The 17,413-nt window shown below is 37.5% G+C and overlaps 1 protein-coding gene across 20 annotated transcripts in view; it reads left to right on the top strand.

The window, feature by feature from the left end:
• Window positions 1-17,413, top strand: part of PLCB4 (phospholipase C beta 4) — a 180,775-nt gene that overhangs the window by 156,228 nt on the left and 7,134 nt on the right. For 17 of the 20 annotated variants that reach the window (XM_085541080.1, XM_085541078.1, XM_085541082.1 and 14 more), the window contains 4 exons: window positions 5,299-5,374; window positions 10,991-11,166; window positions 15,542-15,643; window positions 17,268-17,325. In XM_085541080.1, the coding sequence (XP_085397206.1) occupies window positions 5,299-5,374; window positions 10,991-11,166; window positions 15,542-15,643; window positions 17,268-17,325 (412 nt within the window). Of the gene's footprint in view, window positions 1-5,298; window positions 5,375-8,691; window positions 8,842-10,990; window positions 11,167-15,541; window positions 15,644-17,267; window positions 17,326-17,413 lie in introns of those variants that run through there. The other 3 variants (XR_014943797.1, XR_014943796.1, XR_014943795.1) reach the window with 3 other exon arrangements.

Genomic DNA, 17,413 nt, shown 5'->3' with positions numbered 1-17,413 from the left:
AATATTGGTTTCCTTGGCCTGATCTGGTCTCGCTACCTTTTCCCAGGAGTGTCACTGTTGTATTCAGTGAGAGATGACCAAGGTCCTCGGTGTCATTAATGATCGGGAGGAGGCAATGATTTAATCTTGAGGAAAAACCTAACTTCTAATTCTGAGCATTTTAAAATAGTAGTTTTGCCATGCTGTCAAGTTGAAGTTTCTTTTTAACAACAACAACAAAAAAGAACGCACAACAAAAAACAACACCTTCAGGTCCTCAGCTGGCATAAATTGCTATTAATCCTTTGATTTGGATGAAGCTGCGTTGGTTTGCAGTAGCTGAAGTCCTGGCCTTTATCCATGTGAATCTCTTGATCTCTGAAAAGTTCATAGAACATACTGATGACTTTAATAAAGTGTCCTTCCTGTAGACTGATTTGGGATAATGTGACAGGACTTGTTGCTATCTTGCTGCTAGTCCTTAATCTGGCAGCAGTGTCTCCTCTTTACATTTCACCCTGTGGCTGGAATTTCTTTGAGACAGCAGGTTGTTTTATAATACCAGAATTTAGAGTAGCAATTGATTTACTTATTTCTGTATAAAGTTATGCTAATAATTAGTCTTAAATGTGCACTTTTATCATCAGACAACAGCAGCTAGTTACCAGTTGCTAACTGAATGCTGAACATAAGTGCATCTTTAGCACTGGTTTCTTACACAAATACTTTTTAGGTTTTTTTAATTATTTGGAATGACAGTTTTTTAATATTTGGTTTTCTATTCGCTACACTTAGAACAGAAATAGTAGTGTCTGAAGTGAGGAAGGTAAGGAAAGTTCTTTTCACTAAGTAATGAAAGGCTTATGAAAACTCTTTAAAAAGCTCATGCTTTTTTTTTTTTTCCAAGAAAGGAGAACTGAAATCACCCAAATACAAATCCATCCTTATATCTAAACTGAAAAGATATGGATTTGAAGGTTCAGATAGTAGGTGGATAAAAAAGGTCACAGCCAGAGAGTTGTTGTCAATGACTCTACGTCCAGGTGGAGGCCAATCATGAGTAGTGTTCCCCAGGGATCCATCTTGGTTCCTGTGCTCTTCAATACCTTAATCAATGACATGGTGGGAGTGAGTGTACCCTCAGCAAGTTTGCTGATGACACCAAGCTAAGTGGTGCAGTTGACACAATAGAAGGGAGGGACAACATACAGAGGGATGTGGATGTGTGCAAAAGGTGGGCACATGAGAATCTAATGAGATTTAACAAGGCTGTGTGCAAGGTGTTGCCTTTGGATCAAGGCAATTCCAGATACAGGTATAGACTGGGAGGAGAACTCACTGAGAGTAGCCCTGTGGAGAAACACCTGAGTGTTCTGGTGGATGGAAGGATGTACATGAGCCAAAAGCATGCATTTGCAGCCTGGAGGGCCACCTGTATCCTGGGCTGTATCAAAAGAAGTGTGGCCAGCAAGGAGAGTGAGGGGATTGTCCCCCTCACTCTTGTGAGGCTCCATCTGGACTACTGAATCCAAGCCTGGAGGCCCAAGTACAAGAAGGATGTGGATCTGTTGGAGCAGGTCCAGAAGAGACAACAAAGATGATCAAGGTGCTAGAGCATCTCTCATAAGAAGATATGTTGAGGGAGTTGGTCTTGTTTAGCTTGGAGAAAAGAGGGCTCTGGGGAGATCTCATTGTGGCCTTCCAGTACTTGAGGGGAGCTTATAATCAGGAGGGGGACTGACTTTTTACATGGTCTGATAGTGACACGACAAGGAGGAATGACTTTCAACTAAAAGAGAGGACACTTAAGTTAGATGTTAGGAAGACATCTTTTACTCAGAGGGCTCTGGCACAAGCTGCCCAGAGAATTTGTAGATGCCCCCATCCCTGGAGGCATTCCAAGACAGGTTGGATGGGGATTCTGGGCAGCCTGATATAGCAGCTGGCAACTCTGCCCATGGCAGGGTGTTGGAAGGAGATAATCTTTAAGGTCTCCTCCAATCTAAGCCATTCTGTTGCTCTATGAAATATCTATAATCTAAGTACGTCCTTCCCAAAAAAGACTAATTCTCCAAAGAGACATCAACTATAGGACAAATTAATTTAATTTAGCTTTGATTCAATTTCCACTGAGTAAAGAAGGTTTTTGGCTTTGAAAATAACTATGCACTGGATTTGTAAATAAAGCCAGTGCAATTTACTACAGGAAGTATGAAATTAGCCCTAGACATTGTGCTGCAGTTATCTTAGGGGAGAAAAGCTTCCCAGTGCTCTTCTATTGTAGAATAATGTGTCAGAACAGAGATTATCAGTGTTCTTGTTGGCCTGAGCAGAGGCCAGTGTCTCAGCTTGTCTAGGCAAAACAATAGATGAAGGCATATCACAGAGTTAAAGGTGGTAATGACTGTCTCTGGGCAGTGAATAGTGAAAAGCCGTATGTAACAGTGCTTTCCAGAATAGTCCCAAACTGGGGAGATATAAAAGTAGATGATAGTCTGATTCCCAGTTTGACATAATTTTAATTTCACTGTTTTCTTTCAGTGTCTTAATTCTTATAACACTTCTGTCACTGACTTCAAAGCCTTTATGATTATTTTAAATTATTGACAAAAGTTTTTTGTTTGTTGTGGGTTTGTTGGGTTTGTTGGGTTTGTTTTTCTTTTTTTTTTTTTTTTTTTTTTCTTTTTTTTTTTGGAGGAGCTGTTGGGACTCTTTTAATGTGTTTGTTTGTTTGTTGTAACTAATTCAGAAGCAGATCTAATATACAGCTATATATTGTTCTTTACCATGACTGAATATTTTCCTGGACTTGACAGCAACCAGTCATCTGATGGCACTTCAGTTTTATATCTGTTGATATCCACTTACCAACCAAATTAAAATTTCTTGTCAGATTTCCTGTGAAAAATCTTCTTAGTTGTACATCAGTGTTTTAAGTGCTTCCTTCTAGATCACTGTTTATGCAGCCCTGAAACCCCCTTCAGCATGGTACTTTGGCACAACCATCTCTTCACCTCAGTAGGGCAGTGTATTTCAGGACCAGCTCAGATCTGAGCAGTTTTCTTAGCTGACACAATCTAATGAATAAGAGATCCTGTTCAGTGAGTACAGGACATATTCCATTTCTTTGACTATCATTCTGGGATTCTCAAGCAATAGACTTTGTAAATGAGCATCTAAAATATATTTTTGAAGCGTTCATATTCAAATTGCCAGATACTTCTGGAAAAAAAACATTTTTTTGATAGGTATATGAAAGAGTTTGTCTTTTGACTTTGTTGAGCAATTTTTTGCGGTCTGTTTCTGCCACACGGTGTGACAAATGTTGACTGCATAATGTTCAGCAAAGTATAATTTTTAATCACATGCTAATTCACCAACAGATGGATGGGATTTTGCTCCCTGTGCTATTTCTGTTGTACACTTAAAATGCTCAACAGTCTTGAGGAAGCTTATGGGGATATTCGTGCTTGTGTTCCCACTGAACACAATTTGAGGGGATTTGAGGGGAACATGATGACCTTTCTGGTTTATCAAAACTGTCCAGTAATTCAAGTGTTTGCATGTGTACAAGCATGGACATGTGACTATGAGTTGGGTTGTTGCTGAATGTTTGTTTCTAGCTTTGACTTGATGGTTTTATCACTTATTTGGTCGCTGCAGTTGTGGACAATTCTAGCTATGTCCAGGCTTAGCTGGAGGGTTTCCTTCAAATGTAACAAAAACTACTTTTGTAGGGAAGGCACAATTGATGGTTTTGATGACTGGGATTACAGAAATTCTGGTGTCTGAAACAATTAGTCTTTTTCTTAGGGTGTGTATAGCCAGACTCTGATCATGGTTACATGTGTGCATAAGCAAAGATGCTTTCTTTGAAACTGCTTTTTATTCAGGCAGAGGTAAATATGGTCAGAACCTATCTCTGTTGCTTTTATTTACGTCTGAAGTGTTAAATATTTACCAAAGATTTTCTTCAATGACCAGAAAATGAATGACCAGTCAGTCCTTCTGGTGGCACTTGGGAACACTGGGCACATCCCACTATTCTCACAGAGAACTTTGCTGGTGCTGTTTGTCAATAAAAATGTTGTCTTTTTCCATAAGTTTAGCTGAGCTTTGATATTAAAATAGGATATAAACTTTTTAAGAGTTTCATGAGGAGTTAAAGATTATAAAATGAATGTAGTTGCACCCACTGTAATGTTACATAGTTTTACATCAGCAGATGATCCAACACAGAACTTTTATAGTGCTGTCAAAATAGACTCTTTTATATTTATTGTATTACTCCAAACTGAAAAACTGAGATTTCCATGTGTGAATTTGTGTTCTCTTCTGAAAACCCTTCGTTGCATAATGGGTAGCAAAAGGATAGATAATGTTGGACCTTATCAGACGGAGCTTGCAAAAATTCATTGACTTAGGTGAGATAGTAATTGAAATTACTGTTGGTGTTGCAAAGTAATAGTTTTACCGTGTGTCCATCCTACCCATTGCACAGCCAACAAAATTAGATTTTCTGAGAGACAGAAGTCATCTATCTACAGGTAAACCAAAGGAGCATCAGCATGGGCCCTCTGCAGCTGTTTTACCAGCTGGCTCCTTGAAATCATGTTTGAAACAAACTTTGCAACTTGTATTCAACTCTGCTAACTTTACTCAAGCCTAAAGACGATGCTGTATTGCCTATTGCAAGGGAGAAGGCTGTCTTCAAGATTTATTGTTTTCAAGTCACATAAGGTATTTAGTGTCTTAGATTCATCTACATGAATCAATGTAGTTTGCAAGGGTAATGAGACCTCTTGTTTGCAGCCCTTTCGGTTCTGTTTTCCCATAGCAGCGTACTTAGACTTTCAGCAGTCATTCCAATTAAGTATGCCCAAACTACCATGTGAGACAGTTATTTAAGTGACTTCTCTTTCTCTGCCTCAAAATGCTAACAAAAATGACTTTTAAATCAGAGGATAAAATCATGGCAATGTATTGAATATGCTTGTAAGTTTTCAGACAGGATCTGGATTCTTTTAGCAAGATATTTTAGGTCTTTAAATGAAACAAAGTACCATAAATGAAGATGTTTGACATATCCTCAGCAACAGAATATTGCAGGGGCAATCCAGAATTAATTGTGTGGTGTTTGAATTGAATGATCATTAATCCAACAATGTTTTGTAAGTTGTGAATAAATTATCAAAAGAAATAATTTCATTCCAATATGCTGTAGCACTTCAACACTGATTAATGTTTTAATTAGTAAGAGCTGACTGGATGGGAAGATGTTTAACTTGTGGCACACATCTGCAATTTTGCTTTTTTTAGAGGAAGTAATTGTGTTGAACTGAAGAAAGAAACTGAAATTAAAATTCAGGCACTAACGTCAGATCACAAATCTAAGGTAAGTAAACAGCCAATTTTAACACATGCAACATCTGAAATAGAGATTCTGAGACTCAAGTGTTATTCTATTTTCTTGGACACATATGAATGATTTTTGGCAATAATAACATGTCCAAAAGAATGGGAGTAATCAATTGTCTAAAAGTGCTTCTTCAAAAAAATATCTAAAAAGCAGCTTCAATTTCCTGCTTTTTTAACACTTATTGAAGAAAGCAGCACATGCATGCCTTATAAAACAAAACTGGTCATTTATGTCAGTTCTAGCTAAACAAAGATAAATTTGAATGCTGGATGCATTCCCACAATGAAGAAGTTTCTTTTTTATTTTCCATCTTTATCACCATGGGTGACACTTACTAATGTTCTTCCTGCCTCCTAAGAAAGCAAAAGTCTTAACTTGCTCTTGAGCCAAGTGCCTTCTTGCTTGTATTCTTTTTTTATTTTCTCCAGGAAATAGTTCTGCTGTTTTCTTCAAGGTGCTAGAGAATAAAATTGCTCAGAGGCCAAGTCTCACTTCATTTGAAAGAGCTTTTTTCAAGTTGTGATTCATTGTTCATTGTTTATGTTGAGTTGTGCCGTGCAACTTCTATGCTAACACCATGCTCCTTGGCTTCATACTTTCCTTAAAAGTTTTATTTACCACTTGTCGACGTGCTTTCAAGTTTCTGAAAGATATTCGAATAGAGAGTAGCAGGAAACACTGTAAGTCATATCCTTGTACAAAGTGGATGAAGGGAGAAGATTGCAGGAGAGTGAACACTGTATGTAAATAGGAGTGTTAATGTAAAAGCTGAAATCTGTGGAGCAGGTCAGGTGAATACAGCAAACACGAAAGCAGACACAACTTTTGAGATTAGAGAATTAAGGTTGTTTTCACCTTTTCTTCTCCTTATTTTATTATTTGATGCTGTTACTTCACGTGAAGAAGATCCTGTTTTTCTAAATAAGAGCTGTTTATTATTGCTGCTTCCTCAGCCATAGACTTAGGAGGACACCCTGAAAAAAAATCTAGATTACCTTTCTGATCTTCCTATTTCCTTCTCCAATGAAATGCCCGAAAGTGTTTTCTTATAAAAAAAGTTGTGGACAAAAAAGTTTTCATTCATTACTTAGAGAAAAAACTCTCTGGGGAGCACCAGGTCCCTATCACCTAGACATAAGCTCCAGAACTCATTTGAAGTTATACTGTGTAGAAAATTCTTTGCTGTGATCTTTGCTTCCCACTTGTGTCTGGAGTTAAGGAGTCTGATACGTGCACAAGGGACATCCAAGTGTTCATTAATCTTCCAAATCCTATAAGTATGACTCATGTTTTCCCTATCCACGGATATATGTAGTTTCTGAGCTCTGTCCTTTCTTTCTTTTTTTTTTTTTTTTTTTTTTTAATCCAGCTTTCAAACCATTTTATTTAAATATAATCTGTACCTGTAGAAAAGGTTGATTTTTGTCCACTCCCATGTCAGATTTCAGGATGACACATTCAGAGAAGACTTAAATGTAAGCACCTTTGAAATGACAAGCCTCTGTATGTTGGATAACTTCTGAACAATACCTCTTCAATTCTGTGTCTGTGGTTTGCCATATGTTGATGGTTTTCAGTATCTTGCTTGCTGTGGTTCCATCACAGTTTTCCATTTTAAGTATCAATTTTAGTATTCTCACAGACTTCTTTTGTTTCAATTACTGTGTGTAGGCCCTTGAATTATTCCCAGAGATCATTCAAAGGTTTGGAAGCAACAAGTTGCAAAACAGTGATCAGGACCATAGGGAAATTAACTTTTATCCTGGATGAATGTAGGTGCAATTAAATCAGATGAAATTCTAAAATGCTGGATGCATTGCACTGATATCGTGGGACTTTGATTAATTAACGGCTGTTTAGCAGTTCTCAGTATTTGCTCCACTAATTTGAAATCAAATGGTACTGTAATTCAGTTTTAATTACAGCTCATGTCCTCCAATGCATCACTGCATCACAATGTTCATGCACAGTTTCAGCACCAGAGATCTTTTCATCTACAAAAGTCGTCTTGTCATAAGGAAATATGCAGCTGAGGTTTAGCCTAAAATTAGATCTGAATGTCCCAGTGTACTACACACACATTTACTGAGGCAGACACAAATTACGGCTGTGAATTAAAAATGTAGGTCCCAGGCTCATGCAAGCAGAGGATGAAAAGAGGAGAAAAAAGATTACTTCAAAGATCATTCCTGCTTGAACTTAGTGACTAAACAAACGTCTTGCATATATGCTGTATGAAAGAAGGTTCCCAATCAAGATTTTAATTAGACTCTTAGGCCCAGAGAAGGAACAGATAAAAGGACAGGATTACAAATGGTTTATAGAGCAGGAAAAATTAGTTACCTCATGGTTATTTTTCTTATCACTTTAGGTAAGCAACACCAACTTAAGTAGGACAAGAGCACAGCCCAGTGCAATTGCAGTAGTCATTTTTTACTGTGATGGTAATAAATAGGAGAAAAGCAGGGATGTACATGGAATTTATTACATCTGAACTTTGAAGTGTATCACAGATCTGCGGCAAAATTGGATTTCAGATGACTTAATGGCCTTCAGTTCTAAGGTCATCTGAATCACAGTCAAATTGAGTATTTCAAATCTTTTAGCAGTTGTTCAGCAAATCCCTTATATCCTTCTCACCAGGTTATATCTTGCTTTCCCCGAAATAAGACTTTGGGTTTGCATGATATGCATTAAAAAAAGAGACCTTCCCCTTTCCCACACCCAGCAAAAAACTTGGTTTGGAAGCAGCCATACCTACTTCTTAGTCTGCACGCTGATATTGAAATTAGTAGCATTTTTGTCCATGAACACGGGCGATTTTATATTATTCTTATTTCCTATATTTTCAGATTATATGCTTAAGAATACTGCCATGCTTAACTCTCCCTGAGATGCCGGATTCCTGCCTTCATGTTCTTCTGTAGTTTATGTGTTTATCAACCATTTAGGAACAATGATCATATTAAACATTCCAACTTGATTCTTTTCTTGATTTCTTTGTGCTTTGTGGAAACTTTTTTCAGTTAAATCACTAAATGTTTACTTCCACCTGGGTTCCCACTAGTCATACATTTATTTATTTCACTATTTTAATAAGTCATGATTCTCTTTTATGCAAAGTTTGTTTTGCATTCCCTGTAGAGGGTAAGGAAGCCCTAAGTAAAAGCAGACTCTTTTATTTACTACAACTCAGGTGTGTCCTGTTATGGTGATGTAAAACAATCTTACTGTGGCTAGAAATCAGATCTCATATATTAATACCCCCTGTGCTTTTTGGTACTTCAAATTAGTCTGAAATCCAGTCCCAAGTGACAGACTGTGGAAGAGTCACATAGCAGCAAGAAAGGGAGAAGAATACTGGGCCAGCTCTGTTACAGCGCTCACTACAATTTTACCGACCTTTGAAAGGGCTCAGAGGCCAGTCAACATTCTGCAGGAAGGTAATTTGAATTAGAAGTCTGTGTAAACAACCATGTGCTGGCTCCTGCTCCAAAGTGTATGATACACTGATGTGATTTGCTGCTGGCTCTGCCTGCTTCCCGGATCTTATAATAACATTCATCTGTTCTAAACGTTAGTACTCTCTAAGATTGTGACAACAGACTTTTTTTCTGAGTGATCCCCCTTCTGCTACGGCCCCAGTTACTCAGGACCTTGGATCCACCTGAAACTTTTTCCTCTGAATGATGGATGGAGCTGACTCCATCCAGAGACTGTGCTGAAAATTAGTAAGGAAGGTATTTTCCCCCAAACTTCAGCAACATCTGGCATTTAGCTCTACTGAGGTTCATTTCAGGTTTCCCTTGGGGGTCGGTAGGTAAGACAAATATCAGTACTGAGAGGAGATTAATAATTAAAGTATCTAGTTGTTTGAGGTGCTGTAGATCTTAAAGAAGGATGTCAAGAAAATGTTTAATCCATAAACGTGATTAATCCTTCTTTGAAATTGTCCACTCCGCATTAGAAGAAGCTTAGACTAAACATGCTCCAGACTGAAGTGACATATCTAAATGCTAAAGTTGAGAAGGCATCTGCCCCTTCAGTTTTCTGTAATGGCATCTAAAAAAATGAATGTCTATTCCTTACCAACTTGCGAGCATTTATTTTGACTTGTTTTAAATCTGGATCTTCTTATTTTTATGTCTGTAAAGACAGCACTTCCTTAGGAACTTCTTATTAAAAATATTACTTCCACAAACCGTACCATATCTTTCAGTGCATGTATCACTTCATAGCTCATAGATTTTGATTTAGTGGTATACTGACCCATATGCACAAAACTATTACTTGTTTTTCTGTACATACATTCAGACCTAAATACCGTGATGACTTTGGACTATGCTAGTCTTACCACAGTTCTACCTTGAAGTGCTTTTGTTTTGTTTTCTTTTTCCTGACAGCTGCAGAAAACTCCAAGAAATGTTGCATCAGATGCTTCTGCCTCAAATTGTATCTGTTCTGATGTGGAACATGTATTTAGCTGTAATTAAATGCAGGTATTGCTTTCAGGTAGTGGTAGTCACTGTTCTTTTACGAAATTGCTTGCTCTGGTGCTTTTCAAGTGCCCCTTTCTTTCACCATCACCAGAGTGTGCAGGACAGTCTGTTCTGCGTTATGCAGAACTACTGCAGGCCTGCATCTAAAATATTGGCATTAATCTCTCTGTTTCTGAGCAATGTTGTAGCAATTTTTTATTAGAAGGGTAAGATTTAGCTTTTTGTAGAAGACGACCCAGATGCTATTAGTTACCATAGTAGCACTGGAAATGACTGTCTGACAGGTTTATTTTTTATGAGGCACGTTTTACATACCATTTATGGAAAAGTGGGATAGCTTGTCAAAATATCCAGAGATCATCATTAAAGGATAATAAAATATACCTTTCTGTTAGCTTCTTTTCTAAATCATTGAGTACAGTATGTTATTGCCAGAACAACTCTGGTGCTTTAGGCTTCTTCACATCGTCTCTTGGGAACTTTCCAAAACTTTAATCTCTTTATTCTTGTGAGACTTGGGAGATAAACAAGAGAATACTCATCAGATTCCCTGCTGACTTAATGAATATAAAAGAAAGATATGTAGTCTATCCTAAGATTCAAGTTGTATTAAATACAGGATTTCTCTGTAGAAATGAATGTTTATAAAACAGTCTTCACAAAATCCAAGACTGTATTTAAGCCCTCAGATAAATCCTGTTTACTAGGTTTGGTTTTTTCCCTTTCTAATTTCAGTATTCTTAATACATATTTTTTCCTCAAAGCCAAGAATATGAACACATTTTTATAATGAATGTTGTTAGAGAATGTTTTAAAATAACGTTAGTATAGTCAAGAGCATAAATGCAGCCAATTTAATCAAGACGCTTTACGTAATAGTCTTAACAGAATGGTTTTCTTTATTTCTATAATAGACCGTAGTGTTCTCGGTGGTTTCATTATTTTTTGAAGCAAATTCACTTGTGTGACTTCATGTTTTAGCTGCGTTCTTCAGAATCTTTGTTATGACTGTCTCCACATCATCTTCAGCAGCAGCAACAGTTGATCTTGTAGCCTGAGAACCACTGGCAAAGCTGCTGTTCTTTTTCTACAGGTCAAAGAGATTGTGGCACAGCACACTAAAGAATGGTCTGAGATGATCAATACGCACAGTGCGGAAGAGCAAGAAATCCGTGACTTACACTTGAACCAACAGTGTGAACTACTGAAGAAGCTGCTGATTAATGCTCATGAACAACAGACCCAGCAGCTAAAATTTTCACATGACAGGTGAGCAGGGCAGTGCTGCCTACTGAGGAGGGCTTGGCTCATGCTTGTTGTGTAGAATGCTTTGTTTCTTATGCTTATAGTTTCTGTACTGCTGTCAAAGATGCTGTACTGTGTGTGTGGGAGAAGAAAACTATGTGATCAGGTAATAGAGTAATGTGAGAATAGACTTCTTGGCTGGTGTAGGTCATATGAACTTTGTTGAAAGGCAGTGGATGTGATGAAGTGGTGGTAGTTTGCATCAGCTGTGAATGTGCCTGGACTTTGCCCAGAAACTTGAATTCAGTGTCCTGGAAACTGAGAAATATCAAATATGGAAATATCCTTTGAAGTTACTAGCAGTTCTGAATACATGCGTTTGTAGCATTGGTGATTACAAGAAAGATCCATTAAAGAAAAGATTGTAAAAAAAAGTGGTAATGGGGTAATGGTAATAGCAAGCTACGTTAGACCAACAATATCCTGTCAGAGTCACTAGAAATGCAGAAGATACTGCATGACACCACTGCCTTGCTGCTTGTGTGATTGACTGTCCTGCTCATTTGAAATTAAAAGAAATTAAATAGTATCCAGTCTGTTAGAAATTGTAGTAAGCAGAGCTATCATTATATTCTGTTATGATCTATTATGTGAAGCAGATTAACAGCACGTGAACACAGTGTGTGTCTGTGTGTGCACACATTCATATGCAACTGTTATCAGCATCTTTCACATCAAAAGAACAGGGAAAAATGAATAAATAAATCACGTTTTTAAAGTCCTGACTGAAAAAAAGCAGCTTATTTTTGCATCAGAGAGAACACATGCTGGGGCCTGCAAGCTTTTCATCCAACAGAGAATTGTCAGAGCCAAAAGCTTTTAGTGAGCTCATCTTTATGCTAATCTCTGTGTTAACCCATGTATTCTAGCTGCCCTTCAATACATACCCCACCCAAACTAAACTCCAGAAATTCTTACATTATAATACAAATGCTTTGTTCAAATAACTCTCGTTGGAGGAAGGTATAGACCTCGGTACAGTATCTTTGAATCATACTGAACTGCATCAGCCCAGAGAAATCACATCTCTTTGGTTTGGAGGGTCCAGTTTTCAGTCTTATATGAAGCTTATTGCAGTGCTTGGAATATATTCTACTGATATGCTACCTGCTTGTGGAGTATGATTTCTTTTATTCATCTTTTTGAAAGTAAATTTGTGTTTGTCTTCCATATGTTCTCTCATAAGGCCACCACTGTGGGAATCTATTAGATCTATACTAAGACTAAGTTGTTTTTTGTATTAAATGGGGTAGGGGGGACTTTTTTTCTCATGTCTTTGGGTTTAGAATTTCTGCATTCTGTGTAGTTTATAAGGCCCTATATAATTTCTTCTAAGTGGTTCATAGACAATGATCAGTGGATTTTTCTGTTGTTAAAAATTGTCTGTGTTCAGGCTACATACTGTTCTGTTTTCAGAGCTACGGACTGCCAGACCTCAAAATCTACATCCTGATAAATGTACTTTATTTTCTCAGCTGTCCCAGGAGTAAAACCTTCCAATTTCTTTTTGCTTTGTTCATTGCAATTAGTTCTTTTCTGCTTATTCAGGAGTTTGTATGTGCAGACAGGGGATTTTTGTATGTAAAACAAACGTGAGAGTGTATTTCAGTGTGTTAATATTTCATAGGAATTTGGATCATTGGAATGCAAATAGTAGTGCCCCAAGGAAACTTTACACTTAATCATTTATAAACTGTTTCATAGAATGTGTTGTGCCTCTACATATGCATTTATCTGTATAGGTAGAAATAATAGCCAAGAGGCAACTCTTTTTCATAGGAAAGCGTCTATCTGAGTACAGCTTGGAAGGTGGGCCATACTGTCAGCATGTAGTTCTCACTGCTTCCCTCTCTGTGAGCTGAAGTAGTAAGTTAGCTATCACAAAAGAGAACAAGGAGCTGATCAGTAATATAAAATGATGTAGCTATCTGCTGCAGGGTAGATAGTTTCCCTTCGTGTGCACAGAGAAAAACAATTACAATTCATGTTTTCAGCTCATTTAAAAACAAAGCAGAAGATAGTGGTAACTACTAAAAATCTGAAGCTTATTGAACTCCAGGGGTGCCATCCCTCCTACCTGCCCCATATGGTTTAGCTTTACTGACTTGCAGCATTTCAGAGGTTGGGGATCTGGAGCTAATGTCTGCCGCACTGTGAAATTGAATAACACGAGAAATGAAAAATATTTATTTTTCTTTTATATAAGTTTTCTAGATAGTTATCCAAACAAGACTCAGTGATAAATTAACACACTTCAATGTAATCTAAATATATGTATAATTTCTCAAATAAACTTACATGTATAAAGTCTAGTATCCTCTTAGAATATGTCTGTAGAAATTCCAGCATTTCAGTCAGTATGATGCTGTAGGAAATTAGCAGTTAAGTCTTGCAGTTGCTTGAGGTGCTTTTTCAGAATCCTTTCTTTATTTACCATCCTGGCTTATCTACATTTTGCAAGTAACTTTGACTGGGGTATCCCTGTCACCTCTGAGCAGGAGGGAGTTCTCTGCCGTGACATAGTTCTGCCAGCCAGGGCAGCACGGCTTCAACTTGGGACTTCGTGTGAAGCTCAGCATCGGGCAGTTTGGCAGTGAACTGATGCAAGAAACTTCAGGCTCATCTTTAGGAAACACTATTTTAGAAACAAAGAGTGGTTCCTATGGGTGCTCACTGGTGATTTTAAGAGGAAGATAAGATTTTTCGTGTCTTCTATTAGAAATATTTTTTACTTCTTGCAAGCAGTGCAAACTAAAACACCATGAGGACTTGTTAGCAGTGCAACTGAGAGCTAAATCACAGCTTCCAGAATAGAGTAGTGACACGTAGATAGGCGTTGGCTCTTCCAGCCATATCTGTGGCTGAAGCCTTATTTTGAAATCAGACTCGCACGGTAGCTCTTTAATCCTCCTAACTTTTTTCAATCTGAAATTATATCTGATGCAAATGGGTTAAAATCAGTTTTGACACCCACGCTGAATATTTTTCATACCCTCGTGCACAGAAATAAAAATAAATAACTTCAAAATTACTCTTAGGGTAGTTTATTTGAAAATTACTTCAAACTCAGTGTAGAAAATAAAACTTTTACTTGGAGAAATGATTGTTAGAATGAAATGTGCTGCCAAGTGAACATTTCCTAGAGCACTATCTTGTTTTTACTGTGATACTGCTGTTTTAAAATCTGGGTTCAGGAAGTGTCTCAGCTCATGACTTTTTGGATAAAAAGAGAGTGCTGCTTTTCTTTAATAAAAGATTCAAAATGTGGAAAATAAAAGTCATGGAACAAAATTCCCTCATGTATGTCTTCTAGCAATTTAGGGAAGCATAAAAAATTCAGTGACAACATTTTATTAAATTAAGCATTTTGTTCTTTGCCACACCCTTCCTGTGCGTATTAAGTACTTAATACTCTGGGTTATAAATACATTTGTTGTTCAGCACTCTAAGATCACGTTCAGGAAGAGAGACTGAGGCACTGCCTTGGCTTGCAGCCTGTGACTTTTAGATGCTTTTGCACTACTGGGGACTTCACAGTTATTATTGCCAGTTACCCACTGTCTAATTTCCGTATATTATTCCTGTTTAAATAAGCACTTAATATGAAAAGTTACCAGAGCCAGAATATTGAGCAGGCAGAAAGCAAGAGCTAGCCTTCAGGGAATGCCTTTCTGTAGCTTGTCTGCTTTACCCAGCCTGCAGAGGAGCTGAATTCCAGTCACTCACAGTTCATAAGCTGTTTCTGAAAGTCATCATCTGTGCTTTTACTTCCAGCAAAGAATGATGACTTTACTTACTCTACTGACACAACCTAGTTTCACAGAACAGGCTTCAAGGTTCACTGGGTCATCAGGAGAGGCCAAACACAGATCTGACCTCAGTCTAAACATAGGACTCTTCTCAGTCCCAAAGTAGAAGTCTTGATGAGAAGGCTGTCAGCTTGTACCACAACCAGAAAGTACTACTATTGTTGCAGTTGTATTCAGAATGCAAGATAGGCACTAAACAAATTTCATTTTCTAAATACCTGATAGTAGCTCTTACCCAGGCATCTCCTGTGTGCTAAAGAGAAAGGAATATTGTCTACCTCTACATTTGAAGTGTGAATGCTTGGAGCTCATCTTTCCGATTATATTCTCTGGGACAAATGGAGATTTCTGAATGCTTGCTCAAATTGTATGAAGTCTACCCAAAGGAAGGCAGTTTTGATATAGCCTGGCCTTTCCTCATCCCTAATGCTTTAAGTACAAAATAAACTACAATTTGGAGTAACTACAGGAAACCAATTTCATCAGTGATTGTAATTTGGATATTAATGGCTTTCTTTGCTTCTGCCCAGGGAAAGCAAGGAGATGCGTGCGAACCAGGCTAAAATATCTATGGAGAACAGCAAAGCCATAAGCCAAGATAAATCTATCAAAAACAAAGCAGAAAGAGAGAGGTCAGTATCAGAGCTTCTTTCTTGAAAAGGGAACAACACTGTCCAAAGCTGAAAGGTGAACTCACAGATGAATTCTGTTAAAATCACGCTTTTATGTAGGGAAACGTCTGATGGTTGTACTACGTATGTATTTTAGATGACTATTTTAAGAAAGATGTTACTTTTCTCATGTCTATTATTTTAATAATTGTTTTGTCCTGGTTGGGGAAATAAAGAGGTTCTTAACTTTATACCTATTGGCGGTGAGTGACTGGTGTAGGTCTAAAGATTGTAATCACTGTGCTTATAAGTGTAATATACTTCTTTGCTGTTGCTTTTTTAATGAAATTAGGGCTATTCTGAAAAGAGAGTATGAGGTTTGGTGCTAGGCGGACTTAGAATAATTGGGGTGTCAGTATCACTTGAAACACAGGAGTTGGTACCAATGAAAGGTTTTCTCCCGTTTGTACTGACAAATGGAAGAGGAATTGAACACAAAAAAGGAGTGAAAGGGAGCAAAAGTTGTGATGATAAATGGAGAGGGTGATGAACAGTAGGAGTGAAAAAGCTGGAGATGTACTATACAGCAACACATGTTTATACTCCACTCCTGAACTGAACCGTTCTCTTTCTTATTATGTGCTAGTACTGGGAATGTAATCAGCATCCAGGCTCAGCAAACCAAGAGCACTTTTGCATTTGTAAAAGTGAGTTATTCACAGCACATTTGGGGAACATGGTCTTAATTGACTTGAGAGACTAGAAAAAAACTTGCCAGTACAAGCTACTAAGACTTTTTGGAGCATTGATTTGCTCTGTAGCTACTTCAGTTTCCAAGTAAGCAGAAGCTACATTATGATGTCATGTAAGATTTCAAGGTTTCATCTTCACTTGCTATCTGACTCATTCTTTCCTATTTTCATTCCCTCTTTGTTACTGGACTCTGTTGGCCAAAAGACTTGAGCCCCTTAAGTGTTATGGTTTATCAGGCAGATGAATTGTCAGAAGCCTGGGTAACTGTATGCTTAATTTATGTAAGATCTCCAATAAAGACTCCTAGCCAAATCTATTCTTATATTTGAATGCAGTTCTGATTTTTAGGTTTGCAGTTAGCCTGATTTGGTTCTTTGAACTATTTCTGATACATTTTGTAACAGAAATCCTAAGAAGAGACATCATAGTCTCTTACGTAAATAGTAATTGTATATTTATATTTTTTGTATAAGTAATATATTTAAGAACCTTGAAGCACCGCTAAACTAACTTTACATACCACCATCAAATGTTTTTTCCTTTACCACTGTTAGAGTTATAGCACTCTGCTCTAAATTTATTTAAATGTGTAGAGTGTGCGATAAAAGACATGCAAATGAATTAACAGTTTTTTTAATTTCCATCCACTATTCGTCATCAAGGGAAAAAGTCAAATTTAATTCACTGCAATCTTCATCTCTTTTTTCAAGTCTTCAGTCACACTGTTAAGGTAATTGGAAACCGTCAGTTGTAAAAACCAGGACAGTGTTTGACTTACCACTAACCCCACATAAATTGAAGCTAAAATATACCTTATGATTCTCTCTGTTGATGCCTTTGAGTTTCTTCCTTTTCCAGTAAGTCTTCATGGACAACGTTTGTGTCTTTTCAGGAGAGTCAGAGAATTGAACAGCAGCAACACAAAAAAATTCCTGGAAGAGAGAAAAAGGGTAACTATAACCTTGACAAAGTCAATGGACACTATTTCTGGATGTTCATTTTCACTTCTGTGCTGAGAATACAGCTCTAGTTAACAAA

The sequence above is a fragment of the Coturnix japonica genome, chromosome 3 (assembly GCF_054131305.1).
Source record: "Coturnix japonica strain WE chromosome 3, WE-NBRP24, whole genome shotgun sequence".
NCBI classification, from domain to species: domain Eukaryota; kingdom Metazoa; phylum Chordata; class Aves; order Galliformes; family Phasianidae; genus Coturnix; species Coturnix japonica.
The sequence above is the reverse complement of the archived record's forward strand: the minus strand, read 5'-3'. Positions and strand labels throughout refer to the sequence as shown.